This window comes from Leuresthes tenuis, unplaced genomic scaffold (genome assembly GCF_036924035.1).
Source record: "Leuresthes tenuis unplaced genomic scaffold, fLeuTen1.0.hap1 SCAF_2, whole genome shotgun sequence".
NCBI classification, from domain to species: Eukaryota; Metazoa; Chordata; class Actinopteri; order Atheriniformes; family Atherinopsidae; genus Leuresthes; species Leuresthes tenuis.
Window position 1 is genome coordinate 10649041 of NW_027325356.1, and position 25610 is coordinate 10674650.

The 25610-nt window shown below is 41.5% G+C and overlaps 3 protein-coding genes across 4 annotated transcripts in view; 2 read left to right on the forward strand and 1 right to left on the reverse strand.

Annotated features, from left to right (window-relative positions):
- Positions 1-491: 491 nt before the first annotated feature.
- On the forward strand, positions 492-8401 carry lsm14ab (LSM14A mRNA processing body assembly factor b). Its single transcript, XM_072380162.1, has 10 exons — positions 492-827; positions 1432-1595; positions 2379-2529; positions 3232-3426; positions 4281-4361; positions 4494-4670; positions 5415-5571; positions 5836-5862; positions 6111-6351; positions 6464-8401. Exons 1-10 carry the CDS (start codon positions 704-706, stop codon positions 6485-6487), a joined length of 1341 nt encoding a protein of 446 aa, XP_072236263.1. The 5' UTR covers positions 492-703; the 3' UTR covers positions 6488-8401.
- A 1018-nt stretch (positions 8402-9419) lies between these two features.
- Positions 9420-10456, forward strand: ss18l2 (ss18, like 2). Its single transcript, XM_072380165.1, has 4 exons — positions 9420-9592; positions 9846-9922; positions 10082-10166; positions 10256-10456. The coding sequence occupies exons 1-4, from the start codon at positions 9524-9526 to the stop codon at positions 10307-10309; spliced, it is 285 nt and encodes a 94-aa protein (XP_072236266.1). The 5' UTR covers positions 9420-9523; the 3' UTR covers positions 10310-10456.
- A 242-nt stretch (positions 10457-10698) lies between these two features.
- Positions 10699-25610, reverse strand: part of garre1 (granule associated Rac and RHOG effector 1) — a 30494-nt gene continuing 15582 nt past the window's right edge. The window contains exons 3-14 of one of the 2 annotated variants that reach the window (XM_072380163.1): positions 20950-21162; positions 20207-20347; positions 20022-20117; positions 19697-19858; positions 19251-19409; positions 17571-17668; positions 17005-17130; positions 15741-16849; positions 14442-14607; positions 12914-13051; positions 12694-12769; positions 10699-12611 (exon numbers count right to left, since the gene is read on the reverse strand). In XM_072380163.1, coding sequence (XP_072236264.1) covers positions 12285-12611; positions 12694-12769; positions 12914-13051; positions 14442-14607; positions 15741-16849; positions 17005-17130; positions 17571-17668; positions 19251-19409; positions 19697-19858; positions 20022-20117; positions 20207-20347; positions 20950-21162 — 2811 coding nt within the window. In that variant the 3' untranslated portion in view covers positions 10699-12284. Of the gene's footprint in view, positions 12612-12693; positions 12770-12913; positions 13092-14441; positions 14608-15740; positions 16850-17004; positions 17131-17570; positions 17669-19250; positions 19410-19696; positions 19859-20021; positions 20118-20206; positions 20348-20949; positions 21163-25610 lie in introns of those variants that run through there. The other variant, XM_072380164.1, reaches the window with a different exon arrangement.

Here is a 25610-nt window from a genome sequence, read left to right on the forward strand (position 1 = left end):
TGTCTTTTATTTTTTTACAATGCGCTTGCGTGTTACTAGGCATTGTGGGAATGAATCTGACGTCATTACATGAGGGAGGGGGGGTATCTTAGTTTTATCTAGCATGTTTTTACTTTAAGGCTAAATTAATGAGGCTTGGTGAAGAACTCTTGTAGTGTAATTACCGTGCAATTGCAAGGGTCTTATATCATTTAAAAAATAGCAGGAAGTCAGTGTTCCATATATGTATACATTTTTTTTCCAACATCTGAAATATATTCGGCAATATGGGGGAGGGAATGTAGCAATGCATAATATCGCGATAAAATTGAGGACCTTAATTTCAAACCTTTTTTTCAATTTTCCTCATACTGACAACATTTTTTCAATTTCTCCCTTCAAAATACCATTCGTCAAGACTGTACATTTATTATTCGTATTAACAAAACCAAAATGTTTGGTGAAATCATCCAGTTTCATTCATGACCGACCGTTACAGGAGAAAAAAAACTACAGTCTTCCTCCCAGCATCCTTAGCGGCAGAGGAAGGAGAATGAAAACGGCCATGTCGTGGTAGAAATTACAGGCGAATGTGGTCCAGAGTGTAGCTTACTTACTTGTGTGGCTTTGAAACAACACCTCTGTAAACTGAACATTTGACCTCTCGTTTGACAGGAAACGTATTCCGTGGAATTAAGTGTGCTAGTAAAATCAGTGGGCAAACATGAGTGGAGGAGGGACGCCGTACATTGGCAGCAAAATTAGCCTTATCTCTAAGGCCGAAATCCGCTATGAAGGAATTTTGTACACTATTGATACTGAAAATTCGACAGTAGCTCTTGCTAAAGGTAAGTTGAGTTACTAAAAGGTGGATTATACTTCTAATATGGGTTTTGACTTGGCATGTAACTATTAGCAACGAATAATTGAGATTGTTTTCGGCGCATTTGGCTGTGTTAGCTTGCTTTTAGTTAGCCTCCTTATAGCTAAATGATGTTGTGGTGCGCACTGTGTCCTTTGTTTACGTTGTTATTGACCTGAGGATAAATCGCAACTGCAAACAGGCATATAATGAAAGGTTCACGCGCTGTGACTACAATATGTAATTTTGTAAAGCTGCAATTGCATTTTTTTTCTTCAATTTGGCTATTTTAGTAGCATTCAAGTTTTTAAACTTTAATTCTTTTCAAAGATAAACTCGGTGTTTGTCCTTCTGATTTGGTTTCTTGCGTGTCAGTTCGTTTAAAAAAAGTAATTGCTTTTTTTTATACAAATTAACATGGGTGAAATTTTGGGCAGATATTGGTACACTACATTACTGGTCAGTGTTATAACTGTCGGTCCCTATTCCAAGGATCTTTTATTGAGGTGTAGATCTAATATAATCTAATTTTTAAATTTCAAGGAGGGGAAAATCACTTTTAATTATCTTGTGATTTTTTCTCCAAATAGTTCGCTCTTTTGGCACTGAAGACCGTCCCACCGACAGGCCTATTCCACCTCGGGAGGAGGTATTTGAGTACATAATCTTCCGGGGAAGCGATATAAAAGATCTTACGGTTTGTGAGCCACCCAAAGCCACTAGCTCTCTGCCTCAGGACCCTGCAATAGTTCAAGTAAGTTAATTGTATATACATTCCAGTGCTTTACAAAGACAAGTACGTGGCAGTTGGTCATGTTTTCTATTTATGTGCTATAAAAGTCATTGTAAATGCTTGTGAGGTTAGTTTGTGCTAAGGTAGTGTCTTTGAAGATTGTCCCCTGTACCTATTGGCCTCCCGCAGTACACTGTCATGCCTTCATTAGGATAGTCATCCTTGAAGTTATTAGCAACACCTGTGTGTTGCCGACAATGACAAGCCAAACAGCGCAAAGCACGTGACCTTTTGCAGATATGGTCACTTCTCTAGATTTTTAAAAATATTTGCAAACAAGATCGAATGTGTAGTCATGTGGGTATTCCAATCATTATGGAATGGTTTCTTTCTTTTTTGTGTTAGGAAGAATCTCACAGAAATTCTGTCAGAACAGTTGTATGAAAAGAATCCTTTTCATGACATGCATTTGGACTTGCATTGGCACAGATGTATCCCATTATATTAATTATGGCTCCAGAGCCATGATAGGGGCTCACCTAAACTGAATCCTGACAGAAGTATTTAGTAACACCTGTGCTTTTATGTATCAAGGCAAACAAAGAAATGGTCAGTGTGAACAAAAATGTTGAAGCAACAGATTCAGTCCATAGTACATTATCACATTATTTACAGTTACCATAGATATAGGTGTACAATTCATTTTACACTTGCTCATATGCGTCTTGTGTGTGATTTCTGAACTGATAAAGAGCCTGAAAAAAATGTTGAGGTTTTCAGTTGGCTGTATATTTGTTTTTCTAGTCATCAATTGGACCCTCCAGTGCTTCAGTAGCGCCATCATTCCAGCCTCCTGGGCCATATGCACCATTCAACAGGGCTGCTGTTCCGCCATACAGTCAGTTTGGTGTTGCACCCATTGGAGCTCAGCAGTTTGGATCTGCCGGAGCAGGAGGTAAAGAGCTGTCCTTGTTCAAAATAAGTTAATCCATACAATAAATTGACTTGGATGCAGTACAAAAGAGAGCCATGAAGATGGCCATTTGTCCCACTCAGCAATATTTGTCATTGTCAGCAGTGTATTAAGTTGTTCACTGTATAATTTTCTCATTTTAAGTTAATAGACACACATACTAGATATTCAAATTATAGACTTGTGTGAATTTAATAAAATGAGTGAAAGCGATCTGTAGAAGTTGTAAATTAAGGGATATGTTTTACATTTTCTGCCCTGCGCTGTATAAGCTCTCTGTAATAATGGAATAAACAAGTAAACACCTGTGAAAAAGGCTTTATGGGCACTCAGATTTTGAGCACTGTTTGAATCCTGCTCATATGAATTACACACAGCTTTTTACCGGAGAAGACGGTATTTAACAGCACTCTAGTTTTATTCTTTTTTTTTTTTTCTTCCTCTTCTCTTTTCCAACAAATATATGGATGTCATCTCTGTTTTTGTTATGAAATTATTTGTTGGTTGATTGTTGCCAGTAGTACAAGGAAGAAAAATCTATACAATCTTAAGGTGTTTGCTACATTGATATCATGTCCGTCATTAAACTTTTCCTTCCCTCTATAATTTCTTTGAAGACCTACAACTTAGACAATATTTGTAGTACTGTGAGAGATTCTAACACCTTTTGCACATTTTCTCCAGGACGCACTTCTCCTTCATTGGAGTCTTTGACAAAAACTTCCACAGGGGAGCAGGTGGTGAAGGCCCCACCATCAGCTGCCCCGGGTCTCTCCTCATCAGTAGGACAGAGGGGTCAGACAGCAGTGACGGCTCCCAAACCCACCAGCACCTCCACTGCCAGCCAGAAACCCCCAGACCTCCTGGAGCAGAAGAAAGGTAACGGTACCACAGAGGCTGCTCATGACAAACCTTCATGCCTCAATGACTTGCTGAGGACCGAAGTATTAGCAAGATGGGAGAATCTGAGAGGAGAACGGCCGTCAGTGAAGCAGTCTACCAATCAGATCTTTATGATGGTGGCTAGATGGAAGGCATTCCTCACAAAAGGGTGCAAAACAGTCGGTTCAATTTGTCAAAGGGCACATGAATGACTGAAAGAAGGGGACAAAATCCTCAGGCCTTCCCAGCTTTGTGTTGGTTGGAGTCTATAAAACATCATCCCTAAAGTCATTTGCAAGTAAATTTGAAGCAAACGTTTTTAAAAAATGCCATATAGCAAATGCACAGAGTTATATCCACTTCCTGTCTTGAAATATGTTAAAACTTGTTATGTTGTTACTGTTCATTTATGTTTGTTCACTGGAAGCAGGAACGGTTGATTTTTGTGATCAGTCATGTAAGATTTTTACAAAGTGAGCAGCAAAATATTAATGAAAACTTTGTTTGTGACATGTTGGAGACTTTGATAGGATCAAAGGAACGATAGTTCAATCCTAAGTGAAAACCTTTTTCCAGGGTCCTCAGGCCTGGATCTGAACCAAATGGAGGATGTTTAAACATTGCTGTGAACCCACCCTGGTTTAGCTTCTGCCTTAGAAAAAATAGCACCCAAAGAAAAAGATGTACCATGCTGTCACTGTTGTAACAGCTGCTATAACTCGGTGTGAAAAGAAGGATCAGAATATTTATGGAAATGGTATACTTCATATACTAGTGTTTTTATTTTATTTTTTAAATGACTCTGTGAAGTATTATGTCTGTTAACAATCCAGATGTCTCTTGCTGTTCAGCTCCTGAGGTTCAGAAAGCGTCACATCCAGATAATGAACATGGCGCCGTTGAAAATCGGGATCCCAATAAGCGCCAACTGGGTGAGTGATTAGCATCTTTAGTTCAGCATTTGAATGACATCATACAAAAGCAAGGCTCACTGTGGTCTTTTTACATGACTGCACAGTAGTTTTTTTAGGACTTTACTAGATTTCTTTGATCGTTTTTCTCAGCCGGTGTTCAGTCTACCCGCCGTGGCCGTGGGAGAGGAAACCGCAGCAGAGGCAAAGTCAACGTGCGCAGAGATGGCACCATGAAGTTTGATGAAGACTTTGACTTTGAGACTGCAAACGCCCAGTTTCACAAAGATGAGATTGACAAGGAGCTCCAGAACAAGCTTAAACTGAAAGGTACCTCTTACAATCGACCTGTCAGAGTTTGTTGGAGGCTTGATGACTGTGCGATGCTGCCACATTATCAGGGCATAAGTCAACTTGATGAGTTGACTTAAATGTATTATTTTAACAAAATAATACATTTACTTCCCAATATTCTAATGTTCTAAAATCTTTTTTCTACGAGTGTATGCTGAGCTTATATGAAGGTCTCAAAGAATTCAGATGGTTTTTAAGCTGTGAGAGAGATGTGACCGTCACTACACACACTGATGTTGTTGACACGTCATTCTCTTATCTCAAACATAACCTATTTAAGAGCAGGAAAGCTTTGCTTTATTAGTTACCATGGCGATGCACCCCAGCAAGTGTTGAACCACCTTTGTGTCACTGGCTGCGTGTACATGCGCCGCATTATTCTGCCTGACTTCATTCTAAATAAGACACTCGTCCAGTTGTGGTTTTTGCATTAAATTTCATATCTGATTTCCATCATTAATGTTGTTTTATGTAATAGAATATAGTCCCATTAATAACTCACAGCCAGATTACACCCCCCTGCGCCACTGCAATGTTTGAGCCCCTCCAAAACTTTCCCACCTATCCTGCTCCATATTACGGATCCCTGCCATTAAAGGAAACGAGCAAAGCACAATTGGTGGTCAACTCTATTGTCCTGACAGTGTAAAACATTATATGGAATGATTCAACAGGTTGTTGCTCTGTTTAATGCTGTAAAATATCTTCCAATCTAACCAGATGACAAACCTGAAAAGGCTCTCAACGGAGAGGAAACTGCTGAGTCGGAACATCCAGCCACCGAGGGGACCACTGAGGAGGAGGAGGCTGTGATCAACACATGTTACTACGACAAGTCCAAGTCCTTCTTTGATAACCTGTCCTGTGATGGTTTGAGGTAATGTGACGTGTCCACAGCTGATATTGTTTAGTAGTATTTCTCCTCCATTCTGTTCTTTACATTGGATGGGTTTACAGCAGCATGCGTGTTTATAGTTACTCCATCCAGGAAGAGTCAGTTAGTTTGAAGGCTCATCACATCAGAGGATGAATTTAAGTAATTCTAAACTCCCAGCTCATCAAAGTTGCCTTCAGTTTTTTCACTTTGTGAATTGTTCTTGATAATTATACTGACAGCTTTTTTTTTTCTTATCTCTTTAAGTAAAACTGGTGATGGCGGATATCCAAGGTAAGTCACATTTTCTCGTTTTTTTTTTGACAAGACGCCATTTAACACTGACTTAGAAATTTTTGTAACCTGGTGATGTTTCAGTTAATTTGGTTTAGTTCTTAAATGTACCTTTGAGTTTCATCTTGTCTCTGCTGAAAGATTAGAATTGAAACACATTTCGGGGGTGCCTCCCCGTCATTCTGTCGCTGCTGATGGAGCCGGTAAATAGCTGGATACTGATTGTGTTGGTTTTTTTAATGTGTAAGGGATCGCAGACCAACTTGGGCAGAGGAGAGACGAATGAATGCAGAGACATTCGGCATCCCGCTCAGGCACAATCGAGGACGAGGAGGTTACCGTGGCCGAGGCTACATGGGGCCCCGCGGAGGTCGAGGGCGACCATCCAGCAGAGGTTCCTTCGGCCCACCTCGGGGTGCCCCACCTGGTTTCAGGGGCGGGTTCAGAGGTGGCAGAGGAGAGCGAGATTTCTCTGATTTTGAATACAGGGTAAATCTAATGAACTTCACACGCTCACAGAGAAAGCCCAGAGCATATTAATGCATGTATGAAAGAGCACTGATGACTGTTCGTAACCCAAACTTTTCTGTCGTTTCTGCAGAAGGATAACAAGGTGGCTGCATAGTCTGCAGTGACGGATCCACAAAGAGTCGTAGCCACTCATCATGAAATTATTTCCGTTTCAGCAATTTTTCTTTGGTCTCAACACTTGACAGAAAGAATGAAGACATCCTGTCAGTCACCAGCAGCTCGGTGGATAGTATGAGTTCAGGGGGCGATGATCCCGCTCCCTCTCTCCACTTTGAGACTTTGTTTTCTTACCTAGAAGTTGTTTTTTTTGTTTGTTTGTTAAAGAGTTACAAGATCAGATGTAAATACAATGCTTTTGAGTATTTCAGTAGTTTTGCATCACCAGATTCATTTCTTACTAAAGTTGTCTTTGATATTGAGTCGTCTGCCCTTGGATACTGTGAGTGGATCACAGTCAATGTGATCAAAAGCTTCATTCTGTTTCTTTCTTTTTTTTTTGGCATATTCTTGGCACCAACATTGACAGCATTGTCTGTTGCACCATGTTTTTCTCTGCTGTTTGGTTGCCATTTGTTAAGTATTTTTATTCAGTTGGTGTTAAAAGGTTGTTGCTTTAACACCCGTTAATTTTCAATGAAGTGGTGAGATCCAAGCCAGCTGAAAGTGTCTAAAATCTGAACCTAATTTTGTAAAGAATGAATGTACATCTAGCTCGTTTTATCCCCACTGCCCAAAACAATCTGACTTGTACTTAAAGACATGTTGTATTCTACATTTAGAATTGCTGGATGACATGTCGGACCACAAACTTTCTTCATCAAATGAGTCGTTTCTATAGTTTTTGTAACTGGACTTCTGCTTGCCTGATAATTCTAATGCAGGCAACTAATAAAGCTTGTTGCTTTGGATGATGTGTAGGTAACTGCCTCAGCTTTACAACTATCTGCTGAGTGCAGGTTTTATTTGGGACCTAATGTGTTTACATAGCTGTCCAATTTCCGTGTTTTGTTTTTGTTTATTTTTTTTTTTTAAATCCATCATTTGTATTTTCTTTACAATTTCGAGGGAAACCGGAACAAGTTACATTTAACATTTAAAAAAAAAAAAAAAAAAAAAGCTCTGCTATTTTGCCAAAAATAATGTTTGGTCGAGATAAAATACATGTTAAGTCATTTCAGTACCTCCTAAATCTACCTTTGTGTCCCAAACACACTGAGCCGTCTCTGAAAACGCTTTTTTCCTCTCATGGCTTCCTTTTGAATTGTCTTGTGTCGTTAATGTGTGTTTTTTTTTTTTTGTTTTTTTTCCCCCTCTGTTTTGTCTGCAGTCAACATTTGTCTCTGCGAAAGCAAGCACTTGCAACGTTGCAAGAGTCATTTACTTAAAATGGGAAATATTGTAAATGGAGTAAATGATGTCTCAAAGCATGTTCATACAAATAGCATTTCGGATAACTTGTAGCCCTCTGGCTCCTCTTGTTGCATTGTTGTCGGTGTGATTGTTCTCAGGAGTGAATTTATTTTTTTACTTGATTGTGAACAAAGGGACGGGAGCTGGATGTGGTGCCAGTATTTTCAAGGGGGTGCATCTTCATTTTGGCTCCAATTCATTGGTACTTGAGGGAGTGCCTTGGGAGTGGTAATATTTTTGTTTCCTTTATTTAATCACAGCTCTCCCTTTAACTTAAACATTACCTTTTGACGGAAGTATTTGTAGCACTACAAGGTGAAAGTAGATCCTTTTCTGTAACTTTGGTATTAAAAGGGCAATAGAACATGTCTCGATGGATTATCACACATACAGCTGATCATTGCATGATAGCCCAAGAAACCATCACTTTATACTGGCTTTGGCAATAACCAGCAAGATTGAATATGAAACATTACTGAACTGTTCAAAAACTGACTTCTTTTTTTCCCATATATTTGCTATTTCTCCCAGTCACTGGAATTGTTTTGAGAATATCAGTAAATTGAGTTTTTACAAAAATAAAGAATTGTACAATTTACATGTCTGGCTGAATGTTGCCTCTGTGGTTCACAGGCATGAGTTTGTGCCTTAAAGTACGCCACCTGAATGCAGGTTTAAATTGTATGATGACACAATGCAGGGCAGTCCAAAAGCAAAGGGAAATTACACAAGATCTGATCAGTGTATGACTCACTGACTGTTGAGGACAATGTGACTTTGGTAAGTGAAGTCTGGCCATTTATTTTTAAATCGTTCAGCTTTTTGTAGTTTGGAGTCAGGGAAATGTTTCCCAATACTGTGGTTTATCTGTTCAAATCATACTATGTTAAATTCCTGTTTCGTTTGCATTGTCAGGAAAGTGCAAAAGTTACGAGAAAGTAAAATGAGGATGCTTACAAAAGCCGATGCTGTGTATCAACTATCTTTATATAAAGTGCAGTGAGGCAGAAAAACTAAAATCACTGAACACCTTTTGCTTTTACAGGGGCAATTAGTAATATATGTTTAACCATAAAAAAATGACATTACAGCTACTGTCTGACTTTCACAGATTTTCTTTCCAAGTGCTTTTAGGGGTCACTAACAGTCCTGAGTTGAGTTTTTAAAATTTGACCTGAGGGTGGCACAAGTGGACATTTTACAAAGAAGTTGAAATGGAAAGGGTTGTATTGTGCTGACGGAGTACACCAGTTATTGTCGATTTGTAAAAATGTGTTGCTGTTGTGCAGTGCTTTCTGAGATGGGTCCTATTTATGTACAAGATCTAAGTCGCATCTCACGTCTAGTTAAATGATAAATGTTGATTAAGAATCTCAGTCATCCAGGGTTAGGGTCATGGTAGTCATAAGAGTTTGAATAAGGCCAACTGGACTGGACCTGAAGAAGAAGTCCAGTTGCCCTTATTTAAGCTCCTATTATTAAATGATAAATCTTTAAATAACATGATCCAACGAAAAATAAGGCACGATATCAAAGACAAGCTGCGTTTGACAAAATAACTTCAGGAATACAATACACCATCTGTCCATTAGATGGCGGTAATACGACCAGAACGACACAGTTGTCACTACATTCGACGAAGAAGATTAAAAACAGGAAAAAGAAAGGCGCGGCACTATGGTATAAACATAAACAACAGTAAAACCGCGACTACCCAAAAATGTCGATTGTCTTTGTCCCAAAAAAACTTCGAGGAAAGGCAAAAGTTAACCAAGAAACAATACAGAGGGTAAGACCTCATTTAGGGTTGTTATGAAGCGCCTGATAGCCTAATTAGCATTTAGCTGCTAGCTAGCTACATCGTGTGGATCAATATACTATTTCATTGTACTCAGGCCTCATTGACGCAAATAAAAGCCTTTATTTAGCACTCTGCTTCATGAAAATATGTGGTATTACGCTCAGTTTTAAATTTCTTTTTCGTAAATAATGTCAAAATGTAACTAAATACAGATTTATGCGCTTTGTTTCAACTGTTCCAGTTGCTGGATGAAAACGAGCAGCTGATAAGATGCATTACAGAGTACATGCAGAAAGGACGAGCAGTGGAGTGCGTGCAGTAAGTTAAGAAACCCTTGGTTTCTTTCGCTCATGTAGCAAACTTTCTGTGCATATTGATGTCTGTGTGTGTGTGTGTTTGCGAGGACTCTGGTAGATAGTGTTTTGTGTTAGTATACCGATGCGTGCTCACGCTCCAGTTTTTCTGCTTTTCAAACAGATACCAACAGATCCTGCACCGCAACATCGTCTATCTGGCAACAATAGCTGACGCCAGTCCTGACAACATACCACCCTCCACAAATGTAAGGAATGTTCAGTAATTTAAGGGAACCATTGGTCTTTATCATTTTTAAACGAGCAGAATCGAGCGCAGACTGTTGTTTGTTTCCAGTCCACATCCAGTGACGCCTCAACACTCGTGAATGGACATGGAGAGACACCGTGATTTATAACAAGGAATTCTTCATCAAGTTCAGTCCAAATGATTATTTTCAGTAATTCCATTTTCATTGTTGAATAACAAATGGATGTTGAGTTTAATAAAATGTTCTATTTAACAGAATGTACATTAAAATATGATTTATTTTTCTAAGTAGTTGTCCGTGATTCCTTTTGGGGTGAGTCTTTTCATTGACCCGACTACAGCAGTGGCTACAAGTCATGTTTGGGAGAAAAGCTGAGAGACTATTAATCTCTAAGAACAACACTGGCACCATTTCGAATTGCTAGTTTTTTTTATTTGTTTTTTTTGCATTGCTGGTACACTTGGAAAAAAAGTCAGTTGCCAGCTCAATAGAACAATAAGCAACATAAGCCAAGCAGCCCCCCCATTCGTATCTTCTATCAGGGCAACATGTTTTTATTATTATTTTTTTTTCTTAATCTTTTGTAGAAGCCACTAGTAAACCATTTGACACAGCTGAGAAGCTAACAGTTACAGTCCAAGGTCTGTAATGATGTCTTAAAAAAGGCTACAACAGTTAGGGAGATAACACAGACAAAAAGCAACAAACCCTATATCTTGATTGTGCAAAGCACATTAACTATAAAAAGATATATATTTATATGTATATACAGCAAACAATTCTCTGTAAACATGTTAAGTATGTTAGTTTTCTGAAAACATGGTGTCATTTCATAAATACAGGCAACATTGGCATCCGCAAACATCACAAAAAGATAACATTCTGGGCTCTCTGCAGCCCATTGCCATAGAAACCGAAGGAACAAGGGCTTGAAAAACAAACACCCTCATCACACAATGTTTTAGTGTTTAGCATGGCATATTTGGTAACCTTTGTAGATAGATGGTGTAGTTCAACTCTGTAGGAAAATCATGTGCTTTTTTTCACATATTGGGAGGTGGAAAATAAGGTTTTATGTAATATGTCTACAATACTAACATACAGTTATGTTATAACGTGTAAGAAAATACAAAAATAAGATTAATACTGTCAATTGTACACAAAAAAAAATATTGTATTATTAAACAGAAGAAACATTAGGTTTATGGGAGTTAGTGTAAATCTGGAACAAACAACCGCCAATTAGAGAGGAGGAAATGAAGATGTTCCCTAGTGCTCTTATCCAATAGGGTGGTCAACTTCATGTTAATCAAAAATCTCAGATCGCCTCATCTCTTCAGCACCATTCATCCTCAGAACACCGCTTTGGTTGGAAATAATATTCTGCAAGTGCTATCAATACCAACATGGCACATAGTTACAGCTATAACTCTCAATTCTGGTCAGTTGATGAAAAAGTAGTGTATTTTCTCTCAAATTACACTTCTGCAGTGACTTACTATATTTATGCTGAGCCTGCTCAAAGCCTCTTGATAAAAAGAAGTAAATATTTATATTTCAACTTCAGTATTTTACAAGCTATGAAACAGTAGATGGTAGCTGTACTCTGAGTCATCTTGCATGAGATTTGGCAGTTACAGCTATGTAGACACAGTATACTTATTATGGGCAAAATGAGAGCATTCCAAGCCCCTGCCCTCTTGCAATTCCCTCCTCTACGCACACACGCACACACACAAATGTTTGGCTGCAGAAGCAAGTGGGTGACGGCCGCGCACGTCTCCAGCTCTTGTCTGAGGAAAATGTCAGCTCACCAGACAGAGAAACGACCACTAAACTAACTGCTGCCAGCATGACACATGCACCTTTCATAGTTAAAACATGGCAGTTCAAAAAACTTCAAAATACATCTCTTTTTCAAATGGGGATGTTTGACATGGAAAAATATAGATACAAAACTGTCAAGCCAGTGTGTGTACTTAACATTGCCTCTAAGGCTTTGAAATCTTCCAATTCAGTGGGTGTGGACTGTAATCGCTGCAGCTCGGCCCACTCAGTGGCTCGAGTTAACGGAGCTGCAGGTCCTCGGTGTCGCTTCACCTTGGACTCGTTTAATCAGTACTGGTGAAGGTAGGAGGGCCTGTGCTCGTGTTTGAGGGGGAAGGATTTAAAGCCCTTGGTCATGGGTTTATGTTGTTGTTGTTGCTGCTGCTGCTGCTGCTGCTGTTGGGTGAAGGGATAACCAGAGGAGATGCCAGTAGAGGGTGAGCAGTCACTTGCAGTGGACCACACCGGAGACTGCAGCATCTGCATGGAGTCGCTCCACTGGGAGGAAGGAGGGATGTTCATCTGGTACAAGGAAGAGCTGGGATTGGGCATGGTGTTGGTGTGAGTAGAGTGCTGCCACGGCGCTTTGGGGGGCCAGGTTTTAGTTTTGCTGTCCTGTGTAGGAGAGATAGTCCAGTTAGAAAGAATTCTAAATATTATTTAATACATACATTATACATTATTTAATACATTTTACCTGATTATCATCGCCAAGGTGATGGAGCGGTGGTGAAGGCAGGGTGCACACCTCTGGCTCACCACAGCTGTGTTTTCTGAGGAGAAAATGACATTAACCCACCTCAGTTGTTACTTAAAAAGCGTTTAATCAAGGCTAAAGTGAAGTCAGAATTTTGGCTGTGATGACTTTGACAGCAAGGGACAGAAAAGAGACCATTCAAACCAGGAGATGAACCTACCTCCTTTGTTTAACCGCCGCAACAAGGTCCGGCCCAGAAAACATGGAGAACAGGCTGTCGCCGTTGGCTGAGGACGTCTCATCACTCGAGCTGGCCGAGTCCCCCTGATTAGCTGACCAGCTGCTGTTTACTGCCTCACTGAGGACCACAGGACGCAACAGTGTTTCCATTATACTCTCTTCAAAGGGGTGTGACAGAATCACATTTATATCAGCTTTTTTTTTTTTTTTTTTTTTTTTGGGGGGGGGGGGTCCGCTGTGATGGCTGCTTGTTTACCTCTGCCTGCTTCCCTGGATTAGCCTACGAACAACATCGTGTCACACTTGTAGGTGGAATTAAATGACAGGTCACGATAAACGTGGTAAATACCTCATGGTGTGGCTTAATTAAAACTTTGTCCATTACTTCTGCGAACTATGATGGAACTTATTTTGATTAACTCTCCATCAGTTCCAGAACTACACTGCTGCCCACAACAATGATTTATACAGAAGATCAACCCAAGAGCGTGACCTGTTCTTGTCTTATTGACAAAGGAACAGTCACCAGATTCTTATCTGATAAACTCAGGCAACACTCGCACCGTTATAATCTGTTGCAAGGCTATGAAGAGCCTTTCATATGAAGTTGCCTTTTTTTTTTCCCTTCGTCTTTCTCATCATCACAGAGATTACACCTACCAGGCAAATGTGAACTGTACAGAATTACTAAATGGAACAAGTACAACTGAAACGTGAAGAATTTATAGGAAATAACCTGAAACTGACTCATTTGAAGTATGTGAATAAGGTTTGATTCCAGCCTTCTTCCTGGTCCAAACTGAAGTGGGTGCTGGCTTATGTCAAGTCAAAAATCAAATGCAATGAGGTATTAGGTTTACGTCACTGGGTTTCATATCTTTGCCTGAGACAAATTCCTTCTCAGTCTGTTTTAATTCAGTTTTAAAGTCTGGACTAGGCTCTGCCTGCACACTTTTCCCCTCAGTGATGTGATCAGGACTCTGAACGTAGGATTTCCAAATTCTTCAAACACTTGCTTCACCAGAAGGAAATCCCTCTGCACCAAGAGCACCACCGTACCCTCCTATGATCAGTTGTGGCCACAGACGCACATCGGGCCTCCAGTCTGTAGCTCTTCAAAGCATCGTCAGCAACGGATAACCAAATGCACACCTTAAGTACCACCTAAAGGTCAGGGATGATGCCAACACAAGCCTTGAACTGGACTTATTACAGCTGGTCTCCCTGTAATTATCGACTGCGTAGCTGCTAATATATCATGTTATTACTCTCAAGGTCTAATATGTCAGAATGGTGGACAGCTTTCAGATGAGGAGTTTTTAACTTTTGCATTTTTGTCTTCTATAGCTGTATAACATATTCATTTGTATTTACAAAAAAAAAAAGGTTTCATTTAATCTGTATTTGTTCTGTACTACTAACTACTCCAACAATAGTAAACAATCGTAACCTTTCAAATCACAAGCAGCGGATCAGTGCTAAGGCAGATGTGATGTAGGAGTACATACCCCTCACTGTAGTACTCTGGGTGGGACCAGGTCCTGTGCTGCTCATCAGGCATTGGCCAGTTGCTGCGTGTGTTGCTGGGGCGACGGATGTGCTGCACCTGCCGTTTCTGCTGCATGGCCTGACTAACGCCAGCAACGTAACGCGCAAACTCCGGGTCAGAGCCGACTGCGCATGGAAAGGGAGGATAAACACAACTGTGAGTTTATGACACCCTCAGCTTTTCTCTTTTGCTCCCGGGAGCTCAATCCATTTAGCCAGACTGTCTACCAAAGCAGAAAAATCACAATAGCAGTAAGTTAACTCTGCACAAAAGGCCTAGACTGCGATCAAAAGAGCCTGCTGCGGTGTAGGAACTGACACAGGCTCGATTCAGCATACACTGCCGCCACGTCCAAGGGAAAACAAGTGCTCATTTTATCTTACTTCCACTGATGACGTTATTCAGATCAAAGTCTCAATCATCCCCAAATGGTTACAAGATGGCACGTAAACACTTACAACATAGTCTTCAAACTACTCTTCATTATATGCTGCCTGGAGCACAATGTGATTATTACATGGCTATTATACTGCTTTTTTTTTTACGTAACGATGTTGCCGTTTCCACATGAAGATAATCTTCTGCCTGATAGTCCCTCTATGTTTATTTCAACGGATGTTTGCAAACTAATTTTCTTTTACGAGTCAAGAAAGATTTAAATTTAGATGAGAAACTTTTTATAGGTCAGTAAAATATCCTCTGCAAGCATGTTAATGGTTTAAGTTGGATTTTACTGTAGGGACACCAACTCTGAGCACCCATCAACCTTTTCTGAACATTAGTCTCCTGCTGTAACAGACATCTAATTAATAACTGTAATACTGTAAGTCATGAAATCATTGCCAAGCTCCTCCAGGGCTTTTGTATAATAAAGGGATCAAAGCTGCTGGATTAGCTGAATCACAAATGAGTTAAACGAGTAGACCAAGTTGATTTGTCTTCCACTTTAGGCCACAATCAACTACGACTACTCTGACAATATGTCAGCATTGGGTTTACGTCTGAACATGTTTGTAACCTAGTGTGGAGGCTGACCTGACACCATCTGTTACCCCTAAGCTTTCGTAACCAGGACTGAATCGACTCTGAAGTTAAAAGAGCTCTGCACTTAAGACCGCTGACTCTCAGCAACCCACAAACCTCTACTGGATGTGCATGGTCTGGCTTTCGACCGATACTGGAGGGAGCTATTCTTGAAAAAGATTTGAAAATGTTCCCTGTCGGTGCGATATAGATGGAAACTTAGGGTGGACCTCACCTGCTGGGTCGAAAGGCAGTGTGTCTCCCAGGACTCCAAACACTCCCTCACTTTGGTCCCTGTTTGGCCAAGTATTGTTACGAGGCCCCTGTGGCTTCTGGCCCAGCATCTCCGACACAACACTGTCCATGTAGGTGCTGACCAGGCCCAGACTGTACAGGTCTGAGCTCAGGTCTGGCAGTCCGGGGGATCCCCACTGCCCAATGGGGCCCAGGGGTGACAGCCCTGCAGGGGGACCTTGTGGTGGAGGCTGTTGCCCAGGCGTGCCAAGCCACTTGCTTGCCACTCTCTGCTGTGGTAGGACCTGTGGGGGGTTCTGCTGGGGAGGAAGCTGAGGAGGAGGTGCCTGCTGCTGGGTGATGGGCTGCAGGAGGTGCTGGTAGTACTGCAGGGCCTGTGGGGAGGGCTGCTGAGGAGGCGGCTGCGGCTGCTGCTGCTGCTGCTGTTGAGGCTGTTGTTGCTGTGGAGGAGGTGGCTGTGTTTGAGGCTGAGGCTGCGGCTTCTGCACTGGTGGTGGAGGTTGTGGTTGAGGCTGGGGCTGAGTGAGGGGCTGTAGGGCACTGTGAGAAATAGTCTGGGAGGCTGGTGAAGGACCACTTGGGGGCTTTAGCTCAGCAGGGTTAGCAGAAGCCACAGAGTTTCTCCTTTTGACCAGGGGTGAGGCCTGCTGGGATTTGCCCATGTTGAATCCTGAGAGAAAGTCAATGACATCTTGCATCTCTTGGTCAGTGGGCAGGTTCATCCCCTGGTCTTCAGACACTAAGCCATTAGCCAGCTGGTTTTGCTGGGTAGAGTCAGGGGCGCAAGACAGGCTGCCCATCTGTAGGATGTTCTGTAGCCTCCCGTCACTGTGGCCCAGGCCTTTGGCCTTATCCTCAGAACTACTGGTTGTTAGCATGCTGCGAGATGGAGTACTAGGGATGGAATAGCTGCCTCCACTATTGGAGCTGGATGAGACCTTCTTGGTAAACTTGGAAGTCAGTTTAGATATCGTCTTGGGTAATCCACTGGAGGTTTTGGAGCTGGTACCTGCAGGCAAATCTGTTGGGCTGCCATAATCTGGGCTCTCTCGCTGAAGCTGTATTTGAATAGTAGGCAAGGCTTGTTCCCTTTTGTGGAGAGAAGGACACACATTTGATTAAGTAGTTTTAAAAAAACCTCAGGTTGTACAGACAGTGCTGGCAATGACACGGCTAGGAAAGCCCGACTCCTGTTTTGGTGGAGAAAGAAAATGGCAACTTATTATTACAGAACATCCACTCACTTTCTCTCCTTCCACCTGTTGATGTCAAACACTGCTGTGTAAAGTACATCCACTAGCCCAAGTGTTTTCTCTGGGTCCAGGCTTCGCTGAAGCAGGGACATAGTGGCTGGGTCCTCCTTCAGACACCTGAACATCCAAACAAAATGGACATCAACTACAAATCCAACACACACAAAAGCACAGTTGCATGTGAGAGAGAGGAGTCCCTGATATGTGATGTTCCGAAACACACTTCCCCTTATGTGGATGCAAACTGAAAGCTAACACATAAGCGTTTCTATAAACCACTATTATTTTCATTTCTCTTAAATCACAGTTTTTAAATACCGTGGTCTACTATCATCATTACCTGATTAATAACTTCCACTGCACTGTATCACTCATTCTGTTTAAACTTTTTTTTTTCTTACTATATTTCATTTGAATACATTTCATGTGCTATGTGAAGGAATCACCTGCACTATATAAATAAATTAGCCTTGCCTTACCCATAACTGTTTGTTGTAGTAGCAGACATTTTTCAAACATAAAAATAAAAATAAAAATAACTAGCTTAAATGACTCACCATGTAGAAGGAACCTGGACCACCACCTTTGATCCCTCCAGGGTAATCTGGGGAGCATAGGCCTCCTTGTTCTCAATCTGAGCAGTATCAACAACCACCTGTTGGGACACAGAAACACAGCTCTCAGAGTCTCCTGAAAACTGAATTCTTTAAACAATGGTGTTAGTTTCAAACTCTACAGTATGTAACCAAGTTAGATTTGAAAGCATCCATAAGTCTAAGGCGCGCAACTAATGACTGATCCCCCCCACCCCTAACAGTGAGAGGCAGGTCAAGGTGAGGAAGCTGATTAGCCTTCCTGCTAGACAAATATATTCACAAGTTCTCTGAAAGTGGCCTTGAATCCTCGAGGCCCATGTAGCTGGGTCACAAAGAGGGAGGGAAGAAGGGAGGAGTCCATTTCCTGTATTGCAGGAAGTGACTCCATTGTTATTAAAAAAGCAGGTGTATCCTTGCAATTCCCAGACTGGCTATGGGAGAGCCCCACACGGACAAACTGTCAGTGAGTTCTGTCAAAACAAATACAACAAGATCGATGGTGGCAAAAAGAAACAGGAACATCATCACCTTGCAAATTAAACCACCATCGCAGTGTCTCCTCAGCATCATAAAGGGAGGAAGGAATTTAGGTGAGAATTCAAGGCGAGTGTCATTAATCAAGTATCCTACCAAATATTGTCCCAATTTCATCTTCTGTGAGGCTGACCTTTAACATTCTGGCTCTCTGTTTCATATTAGACGTTTGTGTGAAATTTTGTAAGAAGTGTATAAGTGCTTGAAATATGGCCAGAAGGGTCACAGTGAAAAGGGAGTCGCCGGTGATCAGAGTTGCCAAGAACAGAGCAGATAAGCGATTGTCAGGCTTGAGTAAAAGAAAAAGAAGCTATAATGCACTGTGTGACAGCGAGCATTCGAGTGGCTTTAAAGAGTGGGGAATTTATTATGTGTGTCAGTGCATACTGCTGTGTGATCTATTTTGGGCTAAGTGACGATAGGCTCAGATAAGGGGCTAATGCAAAGCACTCATTCATTATCCAGGGATTGTTTTACAGTTCGCACTGAGCTGGGAAGGCTGCATGGGAACACTTGGTTATGACGTACAAAACAGGGAAGACCACGAAGAGGAGAAAAAGAAGAAAAAAAAAACACTCAAAGCATAAACACAGTGGTGTTACTCTGAGGAGAATCCTGCTGTTGACCCTCCCCTCCCCATGACCCTCCTTTTCAACAGGAGGGTGGGGGAGCTGTTTTTGGAGACTCGTCCAAACAAGCCCATCCTTCATTCTGATGCTGAAGGAATGTTTCTTCCGTTTTGTTTCTCTGATGTTTGTTTACACCTCAAAGCCAGTGAACGCATCAGTGAACAAACAATGGGATGCGAGGTGCCAAACCCAGAGATTTCATAACTTCTGCAAAAGTGTGGGTGAAGTGTAACAGGCTGTAAAACAGTATCTCTTTATCCAGTATCCACAAGCACACAACTACTAAAGAAATTAGACAAACCTAGCCCAAATAAAACAACTGAAGGGTTTGTCTCAGGATATCTTTTCAAATCCCATACATTTAAAGGCAAGATGTGTCCATAAGAAGAAGAAAAAGAAAGAAAGAAAGAAATGTTTTTGATTACCACCCTGAGCTATGCCAGCCTTACTAAACTTGGTCTTTAACATCTCTACTCACCAGACCAGCCTGGGCAAACAGCAGCTGAACAGCTGTCTTGCAGGCTCCTCTCCAGCTGGATGGGCAAACTTGGTTGAGGACCTCAGTGACTGGAGAGTCGTCCCTGGGGGTCATTCCGTTCTGGCCCAGCACCTCCTTAATGAGCTGCAGCATTGTGTGCTGAAAACAAGAGAAGGGTGGACCACAAACAAATTAGCCTGTCATCAACATCTGTTGTTGTTACACAAAAGTCACGAGAAAACTTAAAAACTAGAGCTTTCACCATTTCATGTATTAGTCGAGTTTATCACTCAAAATACTGAGAAAAAATACAAAAAACAACAACTGTAGACCCCAAAAAAGTTGATGAGACGCAAAACACAGCTGAGACAGAGCAATTGTTCACATAAACTCACTTTTTACTGGAAAATAAGATCGTGACATATAGGGGTCAGAAAAAACAGTACCGTTTTCAGTTTGAGGTTTTCAGCTGCTGACTCATTGAAGGACACTCCTTTGAGGAAGTGAGAGCCAATCTGCACAGGGATGGTGGGCAGCTCGCACTGGATGGGCTGGGAGGTGGTCTGCATCCTGCCTGCCTGCTGAGCCTCCGCCTCACTGCAACAGCACTGGATACACACACACACACACGAGCATGAGAAAACAACAACCCAAACACATCACTAAGATACTGCATCATTAAATATTATTCATTCAGCATTCAAACTTCTCACCCCTCTCCACATCAGTTTTGAGACTTTGACCTCAAAGATTAGGAAAGCGTGAACACACCTGTAAGGCTACCTCCACAGCTTTGGGGTTGAGATGAAAACCCGCCTTCAGTGCGTACTCACTATGGCCCAGGCTCTCTAATGCTGCCCTGTAGGCCTAGATGGGGAGAAAACATGAGCAGCAATGTCAGTAAACCACCTTTTCATTTCTCTTCCTCTCTTGGAACTGCAATATCACTTCTGTACCTGTAACGCACTGTCGATCTTCATGTTAAGCTCCTTCAGCTGGTGCTCAGGAATGGTGGTGTTGTTGGAACAAAAGAGCTGCTGAACCTGGATGCCTGCCAGGCAGCCGTCCCGGCCCCTCTCCCTCAGCCTCGCTGTGGCCTGAGGAGATAACACATGGGTCAGACAGACAACCGGAACACCCACTTCACAACTACATAATTTTTTGAGTAAAAAATGCCCTGTTAACGTCATCATGGATGCATAGAACAAAACAAAGATTATTCTTTAAGCATAAAAGGCAACTTCATTTTTGCAGGGGGAAATGACAATCCTGCAAAAAGATTCTCACACAACAGTCCATGACGTTACACCATATGCAGCCCTCCTTTCCTTCAGGGGTAAAGCACTCTGCATGCTAGGGTTTACCAGATCAATCAACACACTACTCTCCTCTTTGATTCACTCTATACAGCAATGCTTAAAAACAGGCCAGAGAGACTGTTTAGCCCGGGGATTAGTGAGGTCCTTTTACAAAACAGTCTCCCTTACATGGCTTGAAATTAGAGGGGTAGAGTCCAAGCAACACAGGTTCACAGACAAGCGACTGCCCAGCAAAGAGGAAAGAGGAAATTGTGGCTGAAAATCATAAACGGCTGGCATTTCTCAGGAATGTGTAACAAGTTGGTTTTGCACCTCACACAGACAAACCCCACATTTCCAAGACCTGGACCTGGAAGAGTCCTGGGGCAGTGGCTGCATACCTCAGCTGCACCTTTCCATGAGCGAGACGCTTCCTCTAGCTCCGTCAGAGGTCCGAGGTCAGAGCTCTGGGAGCGGGCGTTGGCACAGCGCTCTTGGGCCTGGGCAAGAGCTTCGGCCAGGCAGGACTGAGCCACGGGCTGGACCTTCTGCAAAGCCTGGGATAGAAACTGGAAATGGACCTGCATCACTGTGAGGAAGCACCGACCCAGCACCTGGAGAGACACAACAGAGCCGACTTTTACTACTCACCACTAGGAATATCCATGACTGCATTGTTAGAGTAGCTCAGGCAGGACTGTTGAAGACACCAACAATATGGAAACCCTTGGATAACTAACATGTATATTCACATGTCACAGTGACTCATCAATACCAAACTTTGTGTCGTCCTCTGTTCCATTTTCTTTCCTACATGTGAGAAACACGAGGCCTGACAACACAAGTGATGCAGCTGTGATGTAAGTCTGTGTATTTGGTTGAGGCTGACATTTGCTACATCTTCAGCTGCAGGATATAGGAAAAAACGCTTTCTAAGAGCTCCTTTCAAAAAAAAAAAAAAAAAAAAAACTATGATCACACCATTAAATTGCACAATGATCTATCACATTTAAGCACTAGAACACATGACTGTCAGCAGACTGTCATCTGGCCACTCCTTTTAATAATAAAAACATGAATAATCCTGCAGTGTGACTGTGGATTACAACCTAATCGACTCAGGTATTTTATAAAAGATTAAAAAGCAAATATCCTATTAAGTTTACCTTGTTCCAAAACCGTTGGCCAAAGCACATATCATATTACTCCATTTGCTACCAGAATCTGAGAGCCATGACGAACAACCCAGAACAAACCACATTTTTCTAGATTAAAAATCATGTCAGGACTATTTTTCAGTTTTTAGTTGTAGTGAAATATGTGCTGTAGAAAGATATCAAACACGAGTAGAGGTAAAATATGTATATGTAAGAACATATTGCATGTCATTGTGCAAGAAGCACAAAGAGAATTTCACATTGTTTAGTAGAGCTGGAAAAGACCCAAGTATGCTCCAGATCTGTCTACATGTTTGTTGAAATTTGCTTTTCTTTTTTTAAAATTCATTTTCTTTATTGTATTTATCTGTATTAAAAGAGTGCAAATTTGGAAATCTGTTTTACCATATACATCAGCCCTAATCTACGGAGTAGAAAGCCGAGTAAATAGCTCTGCTTTGTTTTCCAGTTCACGTAACAAGAGAAGAGGGACACTTTAGGGTCCACCAAGGTCACAGGGTTTTCTTTTTCAGGTACTTGCTGAAAATATCTCAAGGGGTTGGCTGGGTTGTGAGGACGGAAATATGCCGTCACTTTCTGACTGCAGACATGAACAACTGGACCAGAGCCACTTTTAATCTTCAACATCACACTTGAAGACATGGAAACAATAACGACACAGTATAACTGAATGGAAGCGTGAGATTCCATGTTTAAAATGAACATGGTTTTCCTAATAATAAGGTTTGATATTTGATCCATCACTGACTGTGGAATGCGTCGCCTCATTTATCATTTTGTTATCCCACTCCACTGTTTTTTTAGGGGTCGATGAGCCGTCCTTTCTACTGGACGCTGGCTAGCTTTTACAATCCATCTTTTGAGGGCCATGAATGTCTGCGGCAACTTTAGCGATCCATCCAAAAACCATTAAGACCTTTAAATGAAAGCCAAAAGTTCCAACCCGTTGTTGGCGACAGAAAACATGTGTCAGAATATCCTTAATGTCAGGAAGACATGTCCTCCGAACAATCAGTGTTTAATCTTTGGGGATCTTAACAATCATCAGAAGCTAATTTCATAGCAATTCATTAATATGTCGAAATCCAAATGTCACTCATGCTATGGCACAAAGAAAAACAGAAGATCAGTCAAGTCACTAAAATGTATTCACTTAGGTCTACAAAGGTCGATTTAAAAAAAAGAAAAAATGAGTCTACTTCAGAGTGAGCCAAAGTGATTAACAGACATTAACAGTGTCATCCGTTAGTGTACCGACGTGAAGAAAAAACGTACCATTTCTAAAGTAGAATAATATGCCATCTTATGCTGTGACTGTCTCCCAAATAACAGACTTGTTAAACACAGGCTTAGATCGAGGGTGTAAAAAAAACACTCCTGCAGTCAACATTGAGAACTAATCAGAACTCGGTCAATGGAAATTTAGTCTGTGCACAGAGAGCGAGAGATAACAGAGGAAACATACTTCCTGAATGAGACTTGAGGTTCTTATCACCATATACAGCATATTCTAATTAAAAAAAGAGAAAAAAAGCACATGAAGCTTACTGAAATGAAACACTATGTTCAGTGTTACAAAGGCCACCATAACCAAGCAAGTGAAAAGAAAAAACAAATACGTTTTAAAAAACCGGAGGGCATGGCTACAGCGCAAGATAATGGATAACACATGTGATTGGCTGCGCAGTATCCCACACAGTCATGGAAAATATGAGAAATAAAGAGTGCAGCAGAGCCAAGCCGATGTTGGCCCCTCTCACGACCAAACAAGGCGACTCATGAATCAATCACATTTATACTTCTATTTTCTGAGAACACCTGCACTATCAGAGCTTCAATCTAGGAAAGGAGTGCTCCTGAGATCCAGCTCTCTTTTGGGCTAAGGGAGTGTTATAATAACCAGATGGCTGCATGGTGAGATTGCACTGCTGTTTGATCTATGGAAGAAACAAAAAAAAACAAGCTGCCTATCATGGCTGCTCAATGTAAACAGCAAATCTGTGTCTTCTGCTGGCTCCATTTGTAACCTAGACCTCCACAGGGAAACAGGAGGGTAACAATTGTCCTGACCATTGAATATCCTAGAACTGGTCCCCTACATATACAGACAGTTTATAAAGTGAAACTGACCACTGCACAACTCTTACATTAAAGAGCCTTTTACAGACATGAAGGTGGAGATTAAACACTATGTTTAGGTATAATACATACAAAGAGAAAAAGGATCCTTCATAATCTCCACCTTTTGGATTTTTACCTTTTTTGGTTTGAACTGCAAACAAGGACACCCAGAAATGTCATGACACCAACTTGTGAACACCACCCTATGTGATATCTTTTATTTTGAACCACCTACCACACATCTGTTTGGCATTACTTCAGACTTACTCCAATGTTACAGTTCATCAAACACGCTATACTACATGCCGTCCGTGTCTTTTTTTCCCCACACTAAGTAAGTCAAACAACTACGACAAACCACTCCCTCAAGAATTAGATCAGGTCCTCATATCAGGTACCACGTGTCATCAAGAAACCAGCGATTGTATAAAAAGAACAACAGAAGTTCCTTTTTACCAGCTATAGACAAAAGTGGTGCATTTCCAATGTAAACAGACTTGAGTACTTTTTCAGTTGTCTGACGAGAGCAGCCATGACAGTCTCTCTGATTGTGGGGACTTCTCTGTCTGCCTCTGGTCCCCCCCCCCCCGCAACATTTTCAAGCATATTTGGCAGCAGAGTCACTATGAACAGACAGAACTAGGCTCTGCTTCTGGGAAAGAAAGGGACGTGGTTTCTTCTGTAGACTGCACTGACCTGAGCATTTGGGGCTCTTGGTAATAGAAGGGGGGCAAAGAGAGAGAAAGAAAAGAGTAGAAGGAGATGTGAGCAATGGAAGGGGAAAAGCTTCACATACCACAACTCCCCAAACTCAGAAATGTATTTGGTTCATTTTGAAGACCTCATAATACACCCAGCTGCCAAACAGCATTCCTCAATTCAGACAGAAAAAAGAAAATCCCCTTTCCAGTCGCAAACACACATCACATCCCTACAGACTGCCTGAATCAGCTACAGTTATCAAAAACTATGTCTAAACATGTCTAATTTATACGATGTCAGTTGTCTTCTGCCGTATAAAAACATGCAGTCAAACAGGGAACAGACACCATGAGCTATGGACTTATCACAGAACCACACAGTGATGCAGCCAACTTCTGTCTGACAACTCTCTTGCTTTTTAAAAACAATGCTTTTAACAGTCTGTAAAGACGCACGACAGAGTGCATATGGAGTGTTTTCATAAAGGTTAACTCAACCTTGAACAAAGACACGACAAAGTAAGACATTAGTTAAGTTAGTCTACTATGCTTTAACAAATGTGCCCTTTATGCCAGAGTAAAGACAGCAAGAGCCAGCGCCAAGGCATGCGGTCTAAACTTTCACAGACTTGGGCTTCCTCTAATATTTATCTGTGCATATCCACGACCACAGAGAGTCAGATTTACTGACTGTGGTACAAAAGTGTTTCCTGTTTTGGGCTCAGCCACATCCACAGAGGTTCTGCTGTCCCTTCATAGTCCTGGCTGCTGTTGTGAAACCACTCGCTACTACATGGTAATCCTTTATGATCCTCCTGTATCCTGCAGTACCCATCATTTTTTGCTTTTCCATTGTTGCATTTTAACATTACAGTGCTGCAGGCACACTGCCAAAGTTCTGTCACTGCTGCCACAAACCGCAGACATTTCGTGATAAAACTCCATGTCCTCGGTTTAGCCAATATTTGCATCTATTATTAAATATTTTTATCCAAACCACATCCACCTTTGTGATCTCATTTCATGAGAAGGAAGTGTCTGCCTGGAACTGTTCTAGATTCT

Excerpts from the sequence above, each read along its gene's own strand:
- ss18l2 (XM_072380165.1), top strand. The coding sequence starts at position 9,524 with ATGTCGATTGTCTTTGTCCCAAAAAAACTTCGAGGAAAGGCAAAAGTT. Across the intron at positions 9,593-9,845 it reads ACCAAGAAACAATACAGAGG|TTGCTGGATGAAAACGAGCA; the intron begins GTAAGACCTCAT and ends CAACTGTTCCAG. Across the intron at positions 9,923-10,081 it reads CGAGCAGTGGAGTGCGTGCA|ATACCAACAGATCCTGCACC; the intron begins GTAAGTTAAGAA and ends CTTTTCAAACAG.
- lsm14ab (XM_072380162.1), top strand. The coding sequence starts at position 704 with ATGAGTGGAGGAGGGACGCCGTACATTGGCAGCAAAATTAGCCTTATC. Across the intron at positions 4,671-5,414 it reads GAACAAGCTTAAACTGAAAG|ATGACAAACCTGAAAAGGCT; the intron begins GTACCTCTTACA and ends CAATCTAACCAG. Across the intron at positions 6,352-6,463 it reads TCTCTGATTTTGAATACAGG|AAGGATAACAAGGTGGCTGC; the intron begins GTAAATCTAATG and ends TCGTTTCTGCAG.